The sequence below is a fragment of the Chenopodium album genome, chromosome 14 (assembly GCF_948465745.1).
Source record: "Chenopodium album chromosome 14, dcCheAlbu1.1, whole genome shotgun sequence".
NCBI lineage: Eukaryota > Viridiplantae > Streptophyta > Magnoliopsida > Caryophyllales > Amaranthaceae > Chenopodium > Chenopodium album.
Window position 1 is genome coordinate 45285791 of NC_137847.1, and position 24585 is coordinate 45310375.

Sequence of the window (24585 nt, forward strand, 5' to 3'; positions counted from 1 at the left end):
AATTACATCCCCTTTTCCTAAATCAATTATCTTTTCCCTCCAATTAAACACTCTCTCCTACTCACTCTCTCTCTATCTCTCTCTCCTTCTCTGTGTCCTATTTCCCCTCTTTCTCTGCTCTGTGTTCTCACACCCTTTTTGAAGTACAGTTAATTCAAGCAATAGAAGGCTTTCCCAACAAGTTTCGACCAAAGTAAGTGTTTATTTTGTCCATCTTTGAGTTTTTCGATACTTGAATAGAAATTAGGGTATCCCCCCCTTTAAAAGTTTCTCAATTATGCAACAATTATGGTTCGAGGAGCTGTTATGAGGTGTGAGTGTGGCTTTCCTGTTGCGAAGAGGACTTCATGGACCCATGATAATCCTTGGAGGAAATTCATTGCATGTAAATTTTAAAGAAACAAATTAAAGAATCGATTTTTAAAAGAAAACTTACTGTGTTTGCGTTGGTGAAAATTCAATGCAGCTTCAATTCCTCATTAGTGATGTTGCTGCCATGGCAGAGAAGAGTTATGACCTTGTTGCTTGTTCACAGAGAGAATAGAGAGAAGGAGAGAGAGTGTTTAATTGGAGGGAAAAGAGAGTGGATTTAGGAAAAAAGGGGTGTCATCAGGAAATGAGTAATCACGTGACACGCACATGTGGGAAAACACGTGGTCAATATCGGAAAAACATCCGTCTACGTCGGAAAGTGGGACTTGATTGTCTTGAACAAAAAAAAAAATTTAAAACTGGTTTTTCATGGCCAAAATTTTTTTAAAAGGTTTTTCTGAACAAAAAGGTCACTTTAAAAGGTTTTTTTGAATAAATTTTCCTACACTAATATACTACTTTTTTTTTTTTTTTTTTTTTTTTTTTTTTTTTTTTTGAGAAAACTTATGTTCTTTTTAAATCATAATGTTTAGAGTTTTGCACTATTCACTAACTATTTTAATCAACTTAGTGATTTATACGTTGGACAAAATGACAACTTTTAATAATTTTTACTAAAATGGAAAATTTGCTAGAAACCACCTTTTAAATTAGGGTAATGCTATACATAGCCCTTAGGGCTATATCCTATATATAAGCATTAAAAAAATACTTAGAAATTGTATAAATTAGAAATTAATGACAAAAACATGCATAGATCAGTCTAATTAGTGTGAATTTGTCATGATTTTCTAAATTTAAACAGTTTTCAAAAGTATTTTTAATACTTATATGTAGCCCTAAGGGTTATGTATAGCATTTTCCTTTAAATTATTATTATAATTTTGCACTTAAGTTAATTTTTATTGCCAGATTACACCTTAGGCCGGATTTTGAGCAATTGCCCCCCTAGCCTTTTTTGTCATCTGTTCTTCCAATCAGTTAAATGACTTGTATCTAACTTGATGGATTATATTATATTAAAAAAAAAAAAAAAGGTAATCCACAACGAGATTTTACTGGTGTAGGGTGTAGCAATGTAACAACTCACAAACAGCTTCAATGAAAAGATCTTAAAATTAAGGAATCAACATCAAATTTTACAAGACTATATTGCCATTCTAAAATTTGATACTCCGTATTTTGATTAACCAATCAATCACGCTAAACATATAAATAAAACTCAAATTAAACTAATTTAAAGAACAATTTAAAAACAACTTTGATAATTAAATTAAACAACTTTAATATAGCTAACTTAGCCACCTAAAAGCCTTATTATTTGAAATAATCTACCGATCATAAACAAAAATGAAATTAAACATACTAGTACATTAATCAAGCATCCGACTTGTCCACACCATTAGCATCAATAGGCTTTCTGCATAAGATCATATGCATGGGACTAAATATACCAGCCTCGCCGCCACGTGTAAGATAATCAGCGGTCTTACACAACATATCATGCACATCCACCGTTCCTTTTGGTGCTACTCCTAGGGCAGCAAGAACCGTTACCATAATATGGTTCCTCCAATACGCGATCCGACCCATTTTAAGCCGGTTCCACCACAGGTGCTTTGTAGCCAAATCTCTTTCATCCACCACCTCGAACCCCACCTTTTTTGCTATAGCCGCGATGTCGGTGTAGCTCCTAAGCCCCGGCAACGCGTCACCTCTCTCGATCCCTTGGATAATGTCACGGTGTTCACTATTGTTAGCATTGAATTTTTTAGTAGTGACCCACTCGTACGACACGTAGAGGGATCCGGGATTTAAAACCCGGAATACCTCAGCGTACACGTCTTCTAATTTTGGTGCGTGACATGTAGCTTCGATGGAGTACGCTCCATCAAAGCTATTATCATTAAAAGGCATTTCTAAGAAATTGCCAAGGACTACCTCACAAAGTGAGTCAAGTCCGGCTTTTTTATTATGCATTTTAGCACGATTAACTTGGTACTCATTAATAGTACGTTATCCCAACCACATTAGCACGGGAGTGGGCGGCTATCGCCCGCATAGGTCCGCCCACCCCGCACCCAACATCAAGGATTTTTTTCCCAGGGGAAACCTTGATTAGATCCACAGCCATCTCTTCATGTACCCGAGTGGCTTCCCGGTGAGACTTTCCGGGGATAGAAGGGGAGAAATGGAAACTCTGTCCCCAGCCCCACTGGTAAATATCCGTTACGAGGTTGTAGAATGTGTCGACAAAATCAGGAACCTTTTCAACGGTATCGATCTCCTTAGGAGAGCGGATGAAAAACCAGTATTGGCGGTACTTCTCTTGGATCTTTTCTTCAGAGATTGCGCCGCCGGTGAGATGGATGAGTCGTTTGCCTTTCTGTTCAGCTGCTCCATGGATGTGTATGAACCAGTAGAGTGCTCCGAAGACGAGCCCGGCTGTGCAAAGTAGTGTTGTGGAATCCATGGTGGTGTTTTTGTAGAGATAATATAGAGTGAATGAGAGAGGAAAATTGAGATATGGAGTGCTCTACTCCGTATGTGAGAATAAGAAGAGTTTAGGGAGAGTAAAATATGGGTTTGGTTACGACTTAGTAAAAGAGTAAAAGGTCAACCTTCATATTAAAAAATGTAGCCATTGTTATAGGGGTAAATCTTAGCCTGGCCTTTCAATTTTGTTGGATTAATCTTGTAAATATGTTTGTTTGATGACCATGAAATTATCAAAGATAAAGATTGATTTGATTATCGTTTTTTATATCTACTTTAATTTTTTAAAATATGGTTTGACTATGAAATTTATTGTCTATAATTATCATATCTGGATATCAGTGATCATCATTCCATTAGGATGGTTAATTTATTTTTCTATCTAGTTCAAATTGAAAATTAAAGTTATGTTAAAAAAAAATAAATAAATAAATAAATAAACAAAAATCTCATTATTGAATTCATTATGTAAAAAAAAAACAAAGAATTAATCTCATTATCTAGTTCAATGGTCGGCCGCGTCAAGAAATTGTTGCAAGTTCAATTATGGAAAAAGTTTAAGGTAATCATTGATCGATAAATGAAGTATCTAGTTTTTATAAATCTAGGCCAGAAATCATTATAATATAAAAGAATCTCCATGATAGTAAATGATCAAACAAGGTTGTACACAAATTCAAGAAAACTCAATTTATGTACAAAGTTTGTAGTTAGTGATGATGGACTTACGTAACATTACCATCCTAATTATTAAGACTAATAACAAAACAAATTTCAAGAAAAGCTTCAACAAATCATAGACCTAATAAAAGAGGCAGTATTAAAAGCTAAAGTCCATCCTTCTAATGCAAAAAAATGAAGCATCCTAAACTCAAGACAATCCAAGACAATGAAGTTGATATCAAAGTAGCCGATATAGGAACACTAGCATTGTCCATCCTTAACAACATACCCTCAATCACCGGAAAACTCATGATCAACACGTACGATGAGAAGAACACTTGAGCAAACAATGCATCCCAACTTCGAGCAACAATGACTCTTGCTAGTCCACCAACAAAACAGAAGAGATTTAATGTAACTAAGGTCACAATCGGAACAAGAAACATGCATGATGTACGAAAGTCATACTTGCCAAGTTGATACCATTTAGTTGTATCATCATCTCCAACTTTATTTGTTGGTATAAAACTTGCCTCTCGGATTCCCGGCTTTGCCATGACACACTCTAGAGTTCCGTAAGCATAGCTTGTTACATTTTTTATAATCGATATCCTTTGCTCATTGAGCCAAGAGCTTATTGAGCCTCCGCTTAGGAAAACAACCTCATATAGGTGCTTCAGTTGTTATGATATGAAAATATAAGCAAACGCTACGAAGAATGGATCTGAAACCTACATTCACATATGATATGAGCAATCAAAATGAGTATATTGGTGTGTTCTACCTAAGATATTTAGTAATATACCTCAGTTTCTTATTATTTGCAACGATTAGACATATTTTACTCACACTTTATGTCATCAAATCGTTGCAAATAATATGAAGTTGAGGTAATATGTTAAATTTAATTTGTCTGCTAAATTACCTTAGGGTATAAAGGGATTCCAAAGAAGAAACAAGTAGGAGGAACGATAGCAAAACATAAAACCGGCAGAAATTCAAGGGACAAGAATGAAATCGACGAGTACAGCATCTGCTGAAAAATATGCATTCTTGATGTACTGTATAATAGAGGACAATACTTGGACAGACCAAGTTGAAGAAGCCCTGCAGTCCATCTGGAGAGTTGAATTAATGCTTGATCGAGATTCGTTGTAGCGGAACCTAAGAACTGAGGCCTTGATGGATTCAAGTAAACAGACCTCCATCCTTTGCTTTGTAGCGTAAAAGAAGTCATCACATCTTCTACTACTGACTCATAGTTGAACCCAATCTGCACACGACGATAAAGCCAAATAGCATAAGTTTGTCAATGAACATTGAGCTTATTTATGTTATTATGTTTTCCACATGTATGCATGTAACATTAATGAAAGAATTCAATGCATTTATCACAACTATGGAGTAATCAAGTTGGACAATGTGACAACTGATTCCGAATGGATCAAACATGTAAGGATGATTAATAGGATCGGAATAAAATAAAGTTTCTATACTTTTAAAATTTTACTAATACATTTTATGGTGACATAACTTACCTTTTTACCCCATTGTGTGCTCTCTTCATAAGTGGAAGAGGCTAAGGATTGAGCTTCTTGTGGATAGGCAGAGGAAATTTGCTCTTTTTGATTGATTGCATTTGGCTTGCAGTTTTTTCCAAGAGATTTAAGGAACTCATTTGAAGGACCAAAAGTCTCTCTCAGTTCTTTGATGTCATTACCTTTAAGAAATAAACAATACTGTCATGTTTTTGAACAATAATGTACAAATTTTAAATGAGACTGTTTTATCATCATAAGACCACCTTGTAGATGGGTATTCTTATAATGGTAAACAATATCACGAATTTTGACAAAGATGAAGAAATTAAATAACAAACACACCATGTATTACATCAATGTCATCGCCAAACAAGGCCTTCCTCTTAATGTAAAAATTTGAACCAGATAGAGTTGGCCCTTGAAGTCCATCCATCCCTGACCAATGTACCTATAATATTATACCATTGAGCTCGATTAAATTTAAATGGATCAATCTAACAAGATCTTACATAATACTGGCATACAATATGTAAATTACAAAATATGGTCATAAATTTGACTCCATGAATTGTAAGTGATCTACATAACCAAAAAATCAAGGGAGCAATTAAAAGGTCAATTTAGATCGATGTACTTACCGGCCATGCTACTCTCATCTGACTATCATAGATGTCACTCTGACTGATGTTATGGAACTTCTGAGGATATTGAACCCAACCTAACCAAGAAGAACTCTTAGGATCAAGGTGAAAACACATTGCTTGGCGGGCTGAAATGGGGTCATTGCAGTACATGTCACAGTCTAGAACCAAGATGTAGGGAGAATGACTCAATGTGCTTGAAACCCTTAGCTTTAATTCATGCACAAACACAAAAAAAATTGTGTAAAATGCATTGATATATATTATTGTTATTATAATCATGCAAGTAACAATTCAATAAGAAAGTAAAATGCTATTTTACCAGAGAATTAAGAGCTCCAGCTTTGAAGTGATGTGGTTGAGTTGGTCTTTTTTCTCGAGCAAGGTAAACAAGTAGAGGCATGCGTATACTTTCTGGACTTATTGTTAAAGCATCATCTTCTAAAATATTCTCATTTATTACCTGACATTCCAATTTTTCTCCAAATTAAGATTTACAATTTGAAACTTTGTCATGAATTTTGAGACGGTCCATGTTTAAAGCACAATGCACATCTGATGAACATGTACAACATAAACTCCAATGAACATAACATAAACTTAGCCACGCTATTATTCTTATGTTCATTGGAGTTTTTGTTAGTTTTCATGTTCTTTAATTTTAGCCTTGATCTTCATACATAATGAGCACTGTGCATATGCCACCACCAGTCCACCATCATATTTGCCAAGTATATATATAAGGGCTAAATGATCTAAAGGAAAAGACGATAAATTAAAACCTTTATAACGGCAGGATGATCGAATGCATTTCCCTTAGCATCATTGTCACCTCTTTCCTTCCAGTTGACCACTCGCTGCTTGAAACTCTCATGTTTATCCTACATATACATATCATCATATCATAATAATTATCAACATCATATTATAATCGATCCCAGGATCACCTGAAACCCGAAAGGGGAACTCTAATCACTTGAGCTATCCCTCACTCTCATCATCATCATATATAATAATATAGTTCTTTTTTATTAGTGAAGAAAACTTAAAATTATAATTAACCCTAAAATAAAGAACTAACCTTAATTATATTTCTATCTTCAATAAACTCCTTACTTTGACTTACTTCTTGTGAATCGTCAAAATAAGCTTGAGGACATATTTGCTTAATATTATACCTCTTACAAAATGGTAACCACCAAGTCGTGAAAACCCAAGCCTTCATACCATTCAAAGTTACAGATGCACCTCCATCATCAGATAAATACACACTCAAATTTTGACTAGGATAATCTAAGCACATAGCCGATACAACGGTGTTCATAACCTTAAAAGTAGGCTCTCTATTATGATCAGCCGTACATATGGACACGTCGAGTCTAGGTAAGTCCTCATCCTTAGGCAACTTCTCGGGAAAGACTGTTCGAGTAACTGGCCGCCAGTAAAAGGGTTGCCTGAGAATCCACATGAATGAGAACATAATCTCGGCTGAAAATATAACAATCCATGGTAACGTTGGTCCACCATTTTTGTTGAAAAAAACAGGTTGTTCTATAGTAGAAAATGGCTATTAAGGCTATGATATGAAAAATGATGTACGTTCAATTAAGGATTGCCCTTAGTTTGTAAACATGGCAATGGTGAAGAGGGTGATTTTGAGTGTTCGCCATTTGATTAGGTTTTAAAATTGGATGAAGAACATGAGTGTACTTAGCTTGCTCCTTGCATAAAGTTTATAAAGATATAATAAGGATAAAATACCTAAAAGGATAAATAAGAGCTATTCCGAGGTTAACAACTTAGTACTTTGTGATTATCTAGTTAAAAAAAAATAAAAAATAAAAACAACTTAATTACCAAAACAATTTTGGAAAATTGAACGGATTCAAGTAACAATTATCCAAGTTTCCAGTATCATGTTTATCTTGTGTTGGAATTGTTAGTAAGTTCCGTTCAGCTTACTCAAAAATTGAACAAAGCGAGAAACCAATGAATGAGAAAATTGTGGGGTAACAATTGTACTTGAAGTTATACTACAACTAACTACATACTCTTTTAGTGTATATGACTCAATTCACAACTATCAAATGATCTAGTTTGGGAAAAAATAATAGGACAATAATCACAATATGAGCTTATTAATTTTTCTTATTCTTTTATTGAACTTAATTACTAAAACATTTTAAACGGTAAGTTATAAGGTATTGTTGCTTACCTTGCTCCGTCTACTTTTAAATTACAAATACTTCCCAGAACCTCGGTTGTCGTCCAGGGGCACCCAGAACAAAGTATTTTAATTGTAAGCTTTAGATAATGTAGCATGTCAACAATTTAAAATTCATAACATTAATTTTATGTTACAAATAATGTCACACTCCAAGTGAAGGTAGGTTTTTTTTATTCTTTAATCAAGTTAGTATATAGCCTGTTTAAGCTATAACCTCAAAGTTACAATTTTTTCTTAATTGAATTTGGTCCTTTATCAGTAGTTTCAGTACCTTTGGAGTTGCTCTTCTAAACTCAACTGAATGAACAAATTTCATGTTTCATCGAATTATTCCATTTTTTCTCCGATAATAACTAAAAAAAACAAACATTATCAACAAGCCTTTATATATAAGGCTTGTATGTTTGGTGAATTAAACGAACTCTCTATTAGTCCTCTCTCAAAAAAAAAAAAAAAAAAAAAAAAAAAAAAAAAAAAGATAAATTTAAAGCTCTCAAGTTTCACAGTCAATCAACCACAAATAATTAATCTTCCTTCTCTGTTTGCACTTAGCCTGTTGACAGTAATCATCATTAGCATCACAAATCTGCTGCTATACAAATGGTGGAACCCAAAAACAAAGCCAATCTACCACCCGGTTCGATGGGATGGCCTCTTATTGGTGAAAGTTTACAATTTTTTAGCCCTGATTCTTCCTATGACATACCTCCTTTTGTCAAACAACGGATGATCAGGTACACATATCAACGCAAACACTAAACTTAATTATACTTTCTCCGTTTCAGTAATATTGCATCCTTTGCTAAATGACATACTCCCTCCGTATTTTATTACTAAACTATGTCATATTCAGCTACGGACCAATATTCAAAACCAGTATAGTGGGTAACCCACTTATAGTGTCTGCAGATCAAGAGCTGAACTACATTATATTCCAGCAAGAGGGTCGATCTTTCCAAAGTTGGTATCCAGACACATTTAACGAGATCTCCGGACTCCGAAATATTGGTTCTTTGGATGGATTTATGTACAGATATCTGAAAAACATGGTGTTGAGTCTGTTTGGTACAGAAAGCCTAAAGAATATTGTTAGATTTTGGGAAAACTCCTCAAGATTGGAGTGTGTACCATTGATTCATTATATAGAGTTTACAATCGCTAGGCCTAATCACGTTAGGAAACCTAGTACGATAAGGATATAAAATATACATTAAATCTATCCTAATCTGCGACAAATATTATCCTAAATATAATATCTATCACACCCCCACAGTCGTAGCGGGAGGAGGTCGTACGCTAAGACTGGATCTGAAATCCAGAAATAACTCTCGTGGTAGGCCTTTAGTGAAAATGTCCGCAAACTGATATCTTGAAGGAACATGGAGAACCCGAACTTGCCCCAAAGCAACCTTTTCTCGAACAAAATGAATATCCATCTCCACATGTTTGGTGCGTTGGTGTTGTACCGGGTTGCCAGAAAGGTAGATAGCACTAACATTATCACAATAAACAATAGTAGCCTGCCGTAGAGGACAATGTAACTCAAGTAAAAGATTACGAAGCCAACACGCCTCAGAGACAACATTTGCGACACCTCGATATTCAGCTTCTGCACTCGACTTAGACAAGGTATGTTGACGCTTAGATGACCAAGACACGAGGTTGTCCCCAAGAAAACAACAATAGCCCGAAGTGGAACGCCGGGTATCGGGACAACCTCCCCAGTCAGCGTCAGTGTAAGTAATCAAGCGATGAGAAGCAGTAGGATATATATGTAAGCCGTGATCAATGGTACCCTGAACATAACGCAGAATGCGTTTCAATGCCTCATAATGAGGTTCCCGGGGATCATGCATAAAAAGACACACCTGTTGTACCGCATAAGATATATCTGGCCTGGTAAAAGTGAGATACTGAAGAGCACCTGCTAAACTGCGATACAAAGTAGGATCCCGAAAAGGTGGTCCTGCATCTGCACTAAGTTTGGACTTAGTATCAACTGGAGTGGCTGCAGGTTTACAAGAGGCCATACCTGCACGCTCTAAAATCTCCTGTGCATACTTTTCCTGGGAAAGTAGCAGATAAGAAGATTTTCGGGTCACTGCAATCCCTAAAAAATAACTCAGAGGCCCCAAGTCAGACATAGGAAACTCAGTTTGCAACTGAGATATAATCCCTGTACGCAACCTGTCAGATGAGGTAGCTAAAATAATATCGTCAACATATAGAAGCAAATATGCCATATCATCACCCTGCCGGAAAGTAAAAAGAGAGTTGTCACTCTTAGCAATGACAAAACCCAATTTGATCAGAAAATTTGCAAAACGCTGGTACCAAGCTCTAGGAGCTTGTTTCAAACCATATAGAGCCTTTCGGAGTCGGCAAACATGAGAAGGAGCACTCCGATCGATAAATCCCGGGGGTTGATGCATGTAAACAGTTTCCTGCAAATCACCATGTAAAAAGGCATTTTTGACATCTAATTGATGTATCGACCACTTTTTAGCCATAGCTAAGCTGAGAACAGTGCGAATAGTGGCCGGTTTAACTACCGGACTGAACGTCTCATCACAATCCACACCAATTTCCTGCGACCTGCCATCACATACAAGACGAGCTTTGTGCCTTTCAAGGTCACCATTAGACTTGTACTTATGCTTAAAGAGCCACATACAGTTAACAATATTCACCCCCGCAGGCCTAGGCACCAATTCCCATGTCCCTGTTTTAATTAAAGCACTATACTCATCATTCATCGCCGCATTCCAATTATGGTCATTTAAAGCTTGTTTATAGGACTTTGGAAGGGGTGATTTATAATGATGGGGACCCGAAGGTTGAACGGTGAGGTTACAATATTTCGGGTTAGGCTTAAAAATACCCCGTTGACTACGGGTGACTCGGGGAGAAGGAGGTGGTGGCCGAGTTGGTTGTATGGGCGGTATGCCACGTAAGGGTGGCGGGGAATATGTTGTGGTTGACTGAGCCGGGGTGGTGGCCGAGAGATGGTGGGGCAGTGGGGTCCGCAAGGTGGCTGCGGCTGATGAGAAAGGGCCGCAAGTCCCTTGCGGACTATTCTGCTGTGCAGAATTGTGGGATGGTGAAGTTGGTGGGGTGTGGGCTTGATGTGCATTTGGGGTTGGGCTTGGATGCACGTGGGCCTTAGGGGATTGGATGCGTAAGAAATGGTGAGTCAAAAGTGGGGAATTCTCGTCAAATCCCAAAAAGTCATACTCCTTTAAAGTGTAATGTTCCAAATTTTTAAAGGGAAAAGTAGACTCATCAAAGGTGACGTGACGTGAGATGATTATTTTGCGGGTTGCAAGGTCCAAACATTTATAGCCACGATGGTTGGAGGGGTACCCCAAAAATACGCAAGGAGTGGATCTAGGAGCAAGTTTATTAGGAGCAGTTGCCGAAAGATTAGGAAAACATAGACAACCAAAAACCCGTAAGTGGTCATATGATGGGTTTCTACGAAACAAAGCCTGAGCCGAGGTCATTTGCTTAAGAGATTTGGTTGGTAGAATATTAAGAAGATATATGGCCGTCTCAAGAGCATGTGACCAATAAGAAGGGGGCAATGAGGCATGAAATAACAAGGTGCGCTTGACATTATTTATTGTTCGAATCATACGTTCGGCTTTTCCATTTTGTGATGATGTGTGGGGACAAGAAAATCTAAAAACCAAACCATTGTCAACACAAAACTTTTTAAATGGATCATTGTCAAATTCTCGACCATGATCACTTTGAAAGGATTTAATAGGCCGTTCGAATTGTGTTTGCACATATTGTCTAAAATGAATGAAAGATTGGTAGGCTTGGGATTTATAAGCAAGGGGTATGGCCCACACATAATGAGTGAAATCATCGAGAAGTACTAAATAGTATTTGTGACCATTAATACTTCGAATAGGAGAAGTCCATAAATCGGCATGAATAATGTCAAAAGCAGTGAGAGTATTATTATTTGAATTATAAAAAGGTAGTCTAACATGTTTTCCTATTTGACAAGAATTGCAAAAAGAGGAATCATGTTCCTTATTACAAGAAATAAAATTATTGCTCCTAAGAAAACTTAAAGAAGAGGCTCCTGGATGTCCTAAACGATCATGCCATGGGGTGACTGCAGTGAAAGTAGTGGCTAGGCAAGTGCTTGGTGAGCTTGGGGTGACTGGATAGAGGTCTCCGGTACTATTGCATCTCGTTATTACCCTCCCCGTGCGAAGATCCTTCACAGTAAAACCATTAGGGTCAAATTCTATAGACACCTTATTATCAGAAGTAAATTTACGGACAGAAATTAAATTTTTAATAATTTGAGGTGCAAGTAGAACATTTTTAAGGCTAAGGGAATTATTGTTAGGGAGGGTGGTATGACCATAACCCGTTATTGGAATGCGGTGACCATTACCTACTAAGATATGATTATGAGTGCTTAAATTAAAAAGGGGTAGAAGTGTACCGGTGTTATTTGTCATATGAGACGTAGCTCCGGAGTCCATGTACCATCCGTTGTCCGGATTTGGGAGAGTCATGGAGGAATAAGCACTGTTAAACTCCGTTGGAGACATAGGAGGCCCGTAATTGGATGACCCCATTGTGTAAGCTTGTTGAGGTGGTCCACGATTAAAACTGGACCTTTGTTGGTACTGTCCAGACGTAGGGAAAGGTGCAGGGGGTATTGCCCAGCCGTGTGGCCAATAAGGCTGGTTGAAATTGGGCCATTGAGGCTGATTGGCCCAATTTTGAACATTAGAAGGGGCCTGCGTGTTCTGCTGTTGAGGTTGACATCCTTGTTGTTGCGGTTGTTGCGTGTTCTACTGCTGCTGGCTAGGTGTGGCGCCGCGACCACGTCCCTTGCCACCATTCTTTCCGCCCCGACCGCGTCCTCTGCCACCTCCCCTACCACCACCGCCACCACTGGTCGGTGCCCGTTGTTGTTGTGTTGAATTTCCGGGAGGGGTTGAGGAAGATTGTTGAGCCACAAAACTAGAGGATTGCGTGCCTTTATCACTGGAGCACCTAGTTTCCTCGAGTAGTAGTCGGGATCGGGCAGATTCAAAGGACGGTAAAGGTTCCGTCTGAGCCAATATTGCCGCCACTGTGTCATAGTCCGTATTACGGAGACCTGCAATGAGGCGTAGAACAAGCTTTTGGTCCGAAATAGGTTGATCAACGTTTGCTAGTTGATCTTTCAAACTCTTAAGTTGCTTGCAATAGGAAGAAACATCAGAGAAAGCGGACAAGTGGAGATCATTGAACTGGTTTTCTAGGTAAAGGGCCCTGGTGGTTTTGTTGTCCTGGAAGATGTTCTTGAGTTTATCCCAAACCTGTTGTGCGGTGTCTCCTTTGCAAAGGATGGTGTCAAGAAGATCCGATGAAATAGTTCCGTATATCCATTGTCTTACGATCGCGTCGAGTCGTTTCCACAAAGTTTCAGAAATATCCGTAGGTTTTGTGGTCTTTGTATCGATGTGATCGAGTACATTATAAGCCTCAGCGTGAGTGCAAAACAATTCCTCCCAGTTTGAGTATCTAACAGATTCCCGATCAAGAATTAGGGGAACACAATTCTTGATATTAGTGACGGAAAGTGCAGGGTGAAACTCAGTAGATGGAGGCGGAGTATCCTTCGTCATGATGTAGCAGACTAAGAATGGTAGCTGATTAATCAAATATTATTATCAAGTTGCCTAAAAGTAAAAGATAAAGTGATTTGCCTAAAAGTAATGCAGCAAGAGTACTGACTTGGTGGGCAAATCGTGGGAAGAAAAGAGAAATATAATGTGATTAATCAACTTAAAAAGGAACTATGAAGGGATTGAATAAAAAAAATAAAAAATTGCGGAAGCTAGATCGAAAAACTAAGGCTGTGATACCATGTTAGATTTTGGGAAAACTCCTCAAGATTGGAGTGTGTACCATTGATTCATTATATAGAGTTTACAATCGCTAGGCCTAATCACGTTAGGAAACCTAGTACGATAAGGATATAAAATATACATTAAATCTATCCTAATCTGCGACAAATATTATCCTAAATATAATATCTATCAAATATGATATCTGAAGTTGAAGTTGCGGTACTTAAATATATACATCAGTGGTGCAGAATGGACTCTGTTGAGCTCAAAGATGCAACAGCGAGGGTAATTAATTAAGTTGTCATATTATAACAGGGATGCCCCAATTTCTCATAGTGAGAAACAAATTATTTCTCACTTGGCATTTTCGTAAATAAACCAACAACTTTATTCAACTTTATTCAATTGTAGAGTCCACAATAATGAAAAAGTTGTTATTCAACTTTATTCAATTGTAGAGTCCACAATAATGAAAAAGTTGTTGATTTATTCACGAAAATGCCACCACGAGAAACAAATTTCATTTTCCAATTTGAGAAACATGACCAAGGAAGCTTAGTGTAGTTGGTTCGGGATTCACCTTGTAACTTCCAAGTGCACGTGAATACTGAACCAAATATATCCTAAACCTAGGAGGAGAATATTCTATAGATATTCTCTATCAATTTATGTTTGTGCTTTGTATTATGTATGCAGATGATATTTAATCTGACAGCGGAGAAGCTAATCAGTCATGATCCCAAAAGTTCTTCAGAGGATTTAAGGGAGAACTTTGTCGATTTTATGTAGGGATTAGTATCCTTTCCCATAAACATTCCTGGCACAGCATACCACAAGTGCTTACAAGTAATTTTACATTTCACAAAATTTCTTTCAATCCAACTAAACAAATTATTAATACTTACAAACTTTAAAATAAACTTACATGTTTATATTATAGGGAAGAAAGAAGGCAATGAAAATGTTGAAACAGTTGCTTCAACAAAGAAGGATGAACCCAAGAAAACAGAATGAGGACTTCTTTGATTTTGTCCTTGAGGAATTATCTAAGGAAGGAACCTCACTAACCGAGGGGATCGCTTTAGATCCTATGTTTGTTCTCCTCTTTGCAAGCTACGAAACGACATCTCATGCTCTCACATTAGCTATGAAATATCTTACAGACAACCCTTTAGTGCTGCAAACATTAACGGTAATCTTATTATTCTATTTTTTCACTCTAATCTAATTTAATTAAATATTTAGAAGTAAAAACTATATTCACATGTCATCAAATGAATTAACAGGAAGAACATGAATCAATTCTGAAGAGTCGTCGAAATTCGGATTCTCAACTCTCATGGAAAGAGTACAAGTCAATGACTTTCACTTTTAAGGTTTGTTTAAGGCCTCTTAATTTTATTTGAAACATGCTATAATTTCCATCATTTTAAAATATGAAAGACTAATAAAACATACTTCGTATTAGATTGGCTGAATGTTTTATTTGCAGTTCATCAATGAAACAGTAAGGCATGGAAACATAGTTCCGGGAATTTTCAGAAAAGCTCTAAAAGATGTGAGCTTCAAGGGTATGTTTCTGAAATGTTTTGTACTTGTTCAATTAAAATTTGTGAGATTGATTATAATTCAGTAACTAATTTGCATGCCTAATATGTATATTCACCCAAAAACACTACAAACAATAGGTCACATGTTCAAATCTACCTACCTCCATTAGTAATTACTCCCTCCGTCCCTTAATTAGATGTCTACTTCTCTTTATTATGTAAGTAATAAATGCTAGAAATAGACATCTAATAAAGGGATGGAGGGAGTAGATAAAATGTACTAATACAGGCTAATCGAAATATTCAGTTACATAACTTTGTCATCGAATATCCTTTTCAACATAATTATAATTAAATATGATTTGTACTTTGTATCATTTAAGCCTTATTTTTCTTATTGGAATATATGATGATGAAGGGTAGTTGATTGGTTGTACTTAGGCTATACAATTCCGGCAGGTTGGGCTGTGATGGTTTGTCCCCCAGCAGTACACTTAAATCCTGATATTTACGAAAATCCCCTCGACTTCAATCCATGGAGATGGGAGGTACGTACCATACATGTACCAAATTCTTACTGTCATTTATTAGAAAGCTTATGACAATATTAATAAAGCACGAACTATATTGGCATAAAGGGAGGAGAAATAAATGGAGCATCTAAACATTTCATGGCTTACGGGGGAGGTATGAGATTTTGTATCGGCGCCGGGGGCGGCGCTGGCACGGTGCACGTTGGGCGACCGCACAGGGCCCCGTAATTAAGGGGGCCCCAAAATTATATATAGGTTTATTCTGAGTAAAATGAGTAAGAATAATTTCCTTGGTTCACTGGTAAGGACGTACATATATGGAACAGAGGGTCAAGGTTTTGAATCTTGTAACTGCCAAAATTTTTGAATAAAGGTCATAATTGACGCCAGCTGTATCCCATGTCTTGCTAGCTGTAAAATTCTAAACGTTAACTTTTATTTTATTTTATTTTATTTTTTTGGAGGAAAACGTTAACATTTTTTTTTAATTTAATATTTTTGTTAACTTTCACAGATTACAATATAGAAAATTCCGGAGAATATTTTTTTATTCACTACTTTTTACCTTTTTTACTCTCTTTCTAACTCTATTTTGTATATTTGCTTTTCTTTCCTCTCTTGTTTAGATCTAATTTCTCTCTCATTCAAGGTTTTTCATTTTTTTCACATAAACTTTGCTGAAGCCTCAAGTTAATCTCAGCAATTATTCAACAAGTTTGTAGGTAAATATTGTTTTTTTCTTTTTATTATATATTTATATAATTATATGTGTAATTTTAATTGATGGAGTAATTTTTTTTTTGTTAAAACAGGTTGTCGAAAAAAGCATAATTAATTTGCAGAATTATTGGGATATATGGCAAATTTGCAATCTTCAACTCTTGGTGTTTTCTTACCTCTCTACATTTATTTTTAAAATTTTAATTATCTTTGTATCTGTTTATTATTCATTATGTTTTGCAAATACCAATCTGGGCATAATAAACCGAAAAAAAAAAGAAAGAATAGAGCAATTTTTTAAATCTCAAAAAGGTGCTTTAGAAAATTCTTCTTAAAGGAACCTAAAGAAAGTGAAAATTCTGTTAATCCTGATGAAGAATTATATGATGGTAATGTTGATTGTGAGAATGTTGAACAAGAAATTAAGAATGATGATAATGATGTTAACAGGGAGGATGATAATGATGATGTTAACAGGGATAATGATAATGATAGTAATGGTGAACATTGCGATAATTCTGATAAAATTAATCACAATGTTGAACATGATCGATCTTTCTTTATTGATATTTATGATCCTAGAAATTGGGATTCTCTTGATGTGCATATGATTGATGAATTAGCAGTAAATGGTCCCAAAAGAGACTTAAGTATTGTCAAAGGCCCTAAAGATAGTGTTTCTCGTAGATTCTCTTCTTCTTTTTATACAAGATATATGTCTAATGTTGAAACTTGTGATAGAGAATGACTTGTTTATTCAAAAGAGCTCGATAGAGTATTTTGTTTTTGTTGTAAAATTTTAAAAAAGGCCCTGGTAAAAGTAGTTTAGTAAGTGAAGGCTTCAATAATATTGGTCACATCTTAGCTCTAGACTTAAAGAATATGAAACAAGTGTTGATCATGTATTGAATATGGCAACTTGGTGTGAATTACGTCATAGATTGCAAGTAAATGAAATAATTTACAAAGTTGCCCAAGATCAACTAAGGAAAGAAAAGCAATATTGGAAAAATGTTATTATAAGAATCATTGCAATTATGAAGTACCTAGCTAAATATAATCTTGCCTTTCGTGGAAAAAAAGATAGGTTATTTGAAAATAGTAATGGCAACTTTTTAGGTTTGGTTGAGATGTTGGCCGAGTTTGATCTGGTAATGAAAGAGCATGTTGAGCGTATTAATAGTGGCAAGATTCATCATCATTACTTGACTCATGATATTCAAAATGAATTGATTCTCTTACTTTCTTCTAGAATTAGATCCAATATTATTTTGAAAATCAAACAAGCCAAGTATTTTTCTGTGATGTTAGATTGCACACCCGATGCTAGTCATCAAGCTAGAACAAATGTCTTTAATATTAAGGTGTGTTGATGGTTCTTCTAATGAAATATATGAGTTTTTTACAGAATTTTTACAAGTTGATGATTCAAGTGGCCAAGGACTTTTTCAAGTGTTAGAAAATGTTTTGCATTCTTATTATCTTGATATTGATAATGTTAGAGGCCAAGGATATGATAATGGGTCTAATATGAAAGGTAAGAATCAAGGTGTGCAAAAAAGACTTTTGGATTTGAATCCTAGAGCCTTTTATACTCCATGTGGATGTCATAGTCTAAATTTAGTTTTGTGTGATATTGCAAACACTTCAATGAAAGCAAGAGTCTTTTTTGGCATAGTGCAACATATTTATACTATATTTGCTAATTCTACAAAGAGGTGGCATATTCTAAGACAAAATGTTAAAGGCTTAAATGTTAAATCGTTGTCGGCTACATTGTGGGAAAGTCGTGTTGAAAGTATTAAGGCAATAAGATTTCAAATTGTTGAATTACAGGCAAGCTTACTTCAAGTAGCCCGTGTAGACAATGATTCTAAGATACAAAGTGAAGCAAAATCCTTGGCAAAAAATGAGCTTGGTAGTTTTGAATTTTTGCTTGCTTCAATTATTTGGTATGAAATCTTATATGTTGTAAACTTGGTTAGCAAACAATTGCAATCTAAAGACATGCTTATTGATGTTGCTATTACTGAGATAAAAAGGCTGATTTCTTTTTTTCATAAATATCGTGAAAATGGTTTTTCAAGTGTTATGGAAACTGCAAAAGAAATAGCCACAAAAATAAGAATTGATCCCGTGTTTCCTCAAACGCGTGTGGTACGTAGAAAAAAGCATTTTGATGAGATTGATGATGATGATGAAACATCTTTATCACCGGAGGAAACATTTAGAACACAATACTTTATATACACTGTTGATCAGGCTATCGCATCACTAGATAAGAGATTTGAGAAATATGAATCGTATGAAAAAGTGTTTGGTTTTTTGTTCAATTCTGATAAGCTACTTGCTATGGATGATGCTAGACTACAATCTTCTTCTAGCCATTTTGAAAATGCTCTTAAGAATGGGGAACATTATGATATTAATGGTCAGGAACTTTTTATTGAGCTAAAGTTATTCAGGGAGCTTTTACCTAAGGGGAAAATGGCTGCAATGGATTTATTGAAGTTTTTAAAACGCTTTAATTGCTTCCCTAATATAATAATTGCATATAGAGTATTGTTGACTATTCCTATAACTGTTGCTTCTGCAAAACGGAGCTTTTCAAAGCTGAAATTGCTGAAGTCGTATCTAAGGACAACTATGTCACAAGAAAGGCTAAATGGGCTTGCTTTGATGGCAATTGAAAGTGATCTGATGGAAGAAGTTTGAAAGTGTTGTTGATGATTTTGTCTTAAAACATGCTAATAGAGTTGCACTTTTCAAGTGACTGCTACTCTTTTTCTTTTTGTATTTGGAGTGTAATGTGATGAGTCCTGATGACTTATTATTACTTATAATAATATTAGTATTTTGTAATTGAAATATTGCTTTTTATTTTGTATTTGGAGTGTAATGTGATGACTTATTATTATTTATAATATTAGTATTTTGTAATTGATATTTTACATAGGGCCCCTGATATATCCAATTTATATAGTGTTTTACCCCCGTCCCACGGTCATAATTAGTGGTGTTTTTGGCTCTTTAGAGCCACTTTTATTACTAATTTGTGTTTTCTAGTGTTTGCGTAGTTTTAGTTGTATTTTACAGGAAATTGCACTTTTGGAGCATTTTCGCGGGTTTTTATGGATCAACTACGGAAGCTAGAAGGACACGACCACTCTTGAAGCCCAGGATCGGTGAGAGCCGATGATTAAGGGCTCGGTATGAGATACCGGGGCTATTAGATCGATTAATCAAGACCCGATAAGGAAACTTAGATTGGGCTGAGGAATTTAGCCCAATCGAAATCCAAGCATCGAAGAAGAAGACCGGGCCTGATCAGGCAAGCATACGCCTGATCGGGCGGCTGCGTGCATAAAGACCCTCAAGGAAGAGGCGCGCCCGATCGGGCACGGCACACCAGCAGCGGGCAAGGCAAAAAAGGCGGGCCCGATCGGGCGGCCCTTCGCCCGATCGGGCGCGTGTTTTTCTCAGAGCTGATTAGATTAGTTTTAATTTTTGTTTTGAGGAATGTTTAAGTATGAATTATGTACGTAATTTTGGATTACCTTCTTCTTTAGATTTTCTCTCTCTACTTAGGATATTTCTCTCTCTTAAATTCTCTCTCAACTTTTGTTCTTAATTACTTTCTTTAATCCAGATTTCTTTTGGTAACAATTTCTTCTCTTTTAATTTCAGCTATTTTATTTACTTCTTTGATTATGCTTTGCTTTATTTATTTGATTAGTTTGGTTATGATGATGCTTGAGTAGTTTTATTTCTAGGGTTTATGGGGATCTAATAAATGATATGAAGGGGTAATTTTGTGATTGTTAATTATCAATGCTTGGTTAATTTCCTATTAATTGATTTAATGCTATGCAATTAGGTTTGGACAGATTTAATTGTATGAGTTTAGCAATATTAATTCGAGATTCGAAAGATGAGAATTGATGTTTAGGCTTAGTTTCAATAGGCGGACTAATTTATAAATGGTTAAGTCGAGATTCGACAGATGAGATTTAATACCGGTAAATTAACTCTGTGATTATAATACGTAGCGAAAGCCCTTTATAATCTGATTGATCAATTCTTGATGATTGCTTATTATGATTTGCCTTGGATTATTGCTTATTAGTGAACCTATGCCCTAGGTCTTTTAATATTTGATTTTCCCCTACTTTATTTCTTTCGACCTTATTCTTCGTAGTATAGAATTTATTCCCAAAAATATTGGTTACTTAGATAATTTAGATTATAATAATTAATTAGGAGTAGAAAGACTTGTTTCCCTGTGGAGTTCGACCCTACTTCCCTCTCTACTTTAGTTAGAGGACTTAGGTATTTACTTTTGATTAGGGGATACGACTTTACCCTGTCAAAATTTGGTGTCGTTGCCGGGGAAACGGTTTTATTTTTATTTTCAGATTATTTTTTGTAGTCTAGATTATCCCCTTTTATCTCAGAGAACGTTAGTTCTTTGAGGCAATTCTCATATTTGTCTTTTAGTTCCTTGTTTATGCCCAGGTGTTCCAAATCAGGTTACATCCCATTCGATCCTGAGATCGAGCGCTCTTTTCATAGGCAAAGGAAAATCTATAGACAAATTCTGGCGGGTTCCGAGGAGGACAACAGTCGAAGAGATCCTCCCTCTGATTCTAGTGACACAGATATTCCTTCAGACTCCGAATTAGAGATGACGACCCAGAAGAAACTCAGTGACTACTCGCAGCCGAAGCTCACAGATTTCCCGCACCTTACTCCCACTCCGGCACTAGATGGAGTTCAGTTCGAAATCAAGCCCCAATTTATCACTATGATAGAGAGGAAGCAATTCAGTGGAGCTAAGGGTGAAGATCCTAATCTTCACATCGCAGATTTCTGCCAATATTGTAACACCATTAGACAAGCCGGGGTCACGCAAGACCAAATCAGGGAGATTCTTTTTCCCTTTTCTTTATGTGGCAAAGCTAAATTATGGTTTAATGGTTTGAATAGAACTGCACTTGGTATTACTGATTGGGAAACTCTTGCTTTGAATTTTTATGATAAATACTATCCTTCAGAGAGAACAGCGGTACTAAGGAGTGCTATTCAAAACTTCACTCAAGAGGCCGACGAAACTCTATATGAGGCTTGGGAGAGGTACAAGGATCTACAGAGAGAGTGCCCCCACCACAATCTAGCACAATGGCAATTAATCCAAGCATTCTACAATGGACTTGGAAATTCTTCTAGATTAGTGCTAGATTCTGCAGCCAGTGGGAGGTTCATGAATTTAAATGTGGACGATGCATGACAGGTTATTGAAGACATGGCAATACACAATTCCCAATACGGGAATCCGAGAGGGTTTGCAAATAAAGGAAAACATAATGTCGATTCCGTATCCTTTTTGCAAGCTCAATTAACGTCTATTTGTCAAAAATTAGATAATCTTACTGTTGCTCCTAGCTCTGTAGCTAATGTTTCTGCTGTTGCTAACAATGAAGCTTTTTGTGAAAATTGTGGAATTTTAGGGCATTGGGAGCAAGATTATAGGAGCTCTATGGAACAAGTTAATGTCTTTCAAACCTATAGGCAGAATAACCCATATTCCAATTCCTACAATGCCGGTTATAAGAACCATCCATATCTCTCATACCGGAGCACCAATGTACAAAATCCTCCATCTCCAAAACAACCACAACAGCAAACCCCACCACAGCAAAAATATTATCATCCTAATTCCGGCCAGAAAAGCCAAGCATCACCCTCATCATCTTCCGACCCTGCCATGACAGAAATTAAAGCAATGCTTGCCAATATGCAAAAGCAGAAATTAGAGCAATGCTTGCCAATATGCAAAAGCATATGGAGAGTAGGGATGCGCAAAATTCCATCCTAGCCCATAATAAAATCATGGACAATCAAATTGCACAACTTTCATCTACCCTACAATCCCGTCAGCAGCGAGCTCTACCATCACAACCTATCCATCCTACAGATCATGCCAATGCAATCACTCTAAGAAGTGGTTCACATTATGATGGACCTCCTATGCCAAAGGGAGATAGACCAGTTCCTGATCTAGATTCCTCTATACCAAACGCTAATCCTGCTAGCCCTATAGGGCTACAAATAGATACTAACTCTACTAATGTTTCTGTGTAGGGTAAATCGCAGGATAAGGGAGGAGATGTGCAGAGCCCGGTTATCAAACTTTCATTCCTTAATAGACAATTGAAGAGTAAGTTCGATAAAAAATTCGGTAAGTTTTTAGAGGTTGTGAAAAACCTGCAGGTAACAGTTCCTTTCACTGACTTAATCACTCAAGTTCCTGCTTATGCTAAATTTATGAAAGACATTCGGACTAGGAAAAGGGCCTTTAATGAAGTAGAAACTGTATCTTTCACAGAGGAGTGTAGCGCTTTATTGCAAAACAAATCCCCTCCTAAACTAAAGGATCCCGGTAGTTTTTCTATCCCTTGTCATATATGGAATGTTTTTATTGATAAAGCTTTTGTGTGATTTGGGTGCTAGTGTCAGTGTCATGCCATCGTCTGTCTGTGCTAAACTTAATATGGGAGAATTAAAAGTTACTAATATAATTTTGCAAATGGCAGATCATTCGGTAAAATACCCTTTAGGTATTTTAGAGGACGTCCCTGTCAGAGTTGATAAATTTTTTATTCCTGTTGATTTTGTTGTGTTAGACATGGCAGAGGATACACAAATACCCATTATATTAGGTAGGCCTTTTCTCCATACTGCAGGAGCAATTATTGATGTTAAAAATGGCAAACTAACCCTTTCTGTAGGTGACGACAATGTTACTTTTAATTTAGGGAAGGTTTTGAAGGGGCCTATGCTGGAGGAAAATTGTTGTTATATTGATGTAGTTGATATAATGGATGATATTTGTGATGATAGCTTGCCACAGGTTCTTGCGAGGGATCCCCTAGAGGAAGTTCTCTGCCGGAATTTATCTAAAGACAATGTAAGCGTTTGGGGTAATGAAGTACAAGATATTGAAAAGGCTCTTTCCTTAAAAGAGTTAAGCCCCAAGGAAACAATGAAGGTAGTAAATTTAGTTCAGGAATCAAAACCTGCAGAGGTCAAGAAACCTGAGCTAAAACCTCTCCCTTCTTATTTAAAATATATTTTTCTTGATGAACAGGAACTATACACCGTGATCATCAGTACTGCACTTACTGACCTACAAACTTCCCAACTTCTAGGGGTTCTCAAAACCCATAAGAAGGCTATCGGGTACAGTATTGATGATCTCAAGGGTATTAGCCCTGATTTTTGTATGCACAAGATACATCTAGAGGACAACTATAAGCCCTGCATTCAACCCCAACGAAGATTAAATCCCAACATGCAGGAAGTAGTCAAGAAGGAGGTTATGAAATTACTTGATGCAGGTATTATCTATCCTATTTCTGACTCCAAATGAGTAAGTCCTGTGCAGGTAGTGCCTAAAAAGTGTGGGATGACTGTGATAACCAATGAAAAAAATGAATTAATTCCCACTAGAACTGTAATAGGGTGGCGTATGTGCATTGATTATCGTAGATTAAATATCGCCACTAAAAAGGACCACTTCCCTCTTCCCTTTATAGATCAAATGCTTGAGAGGTTAGCTAATCATAAATTCTTTTGCTATTTGGATGGGTATTCGGGATTTTTCCAAATTCCGATTCACCCTGAAGATCAGGAAAAGACTACTTTTACATGCCCCTATGGCACTTTTGCATATCGTAGAATGCCCTTTGGTTTATGTAATGCACCCGCTACCTTTCAACGTTGTATGATGAGCATTTTTTCCTATTTCATAGAGTCTATTATGGAAGTATTTATGGATGATTTTAGCGTGTATGGTTCCTCATTTGATTCATGCTTAATTAATCTCGCTAAAATTTTGAAAAGATGTGAAGAGTGCAATTTAGTTCTAAATTGGGAAAAATGTCACTTTATGGTGACAAAGGGAGTAGTTCTA

At 36.4% G+C, this 24585-nt stretch overlaps 1 protein-coding gene and 3 pseudogenes across 1 annotated transcript; 2 read left to right on the forward strand and 2 right to left on the reverse strand.

Moving 5' to 3' along the window:
• Positions 1-1749: 1749 nt before the first annotated feature.
• On the reverse strand, positions 1750-2845 carry LOC145579325 (24-methylenesterol C-methyltransferase 2 pseudogene; annotated as a pseudogene).
• Positions 2846-3710: 865 nt separating this feature from the next.
• Positions 3711-7383, reverse strand: LOC145578147 (quillaic acid 3-O-glycosyltransferase CSL1-like; annotated as a pseudogene).
• A 323-nt stretch (positions 7384-7706) lies between these two features.
• LOC145578148 (cytochrome P450 87A3-like) lies at positions 7707-16145 on the forward strand (annotated as a pseudogene).
• Positions 16146-17960: 1815 nt separating this feature from the next.
• On the forward strand, positions 17961-19328 carry LOC145578149 (uncharacterized). Its single transcript, XM_081635526.1, has one exon. It carries the CDS (start codon positions 17961-17963, stop codon positions 19326-19328), a length of 1368 nt encoding a protein of 455 aa, XP_081491652.1.
• The last annotated feature ends 5257 nt before the right edge of the window (positions 19329-24585 follow it).

What these genes read in the sequence shown, in the direction of transcription:
- LOC145578149 (XM_081635526.1), top strand. Translation starts at nt 17,961, where the DNA reads ATGTCTTTAATATTAAGGTGTGTTGATGGTTCTTCTAATGAAATATAT.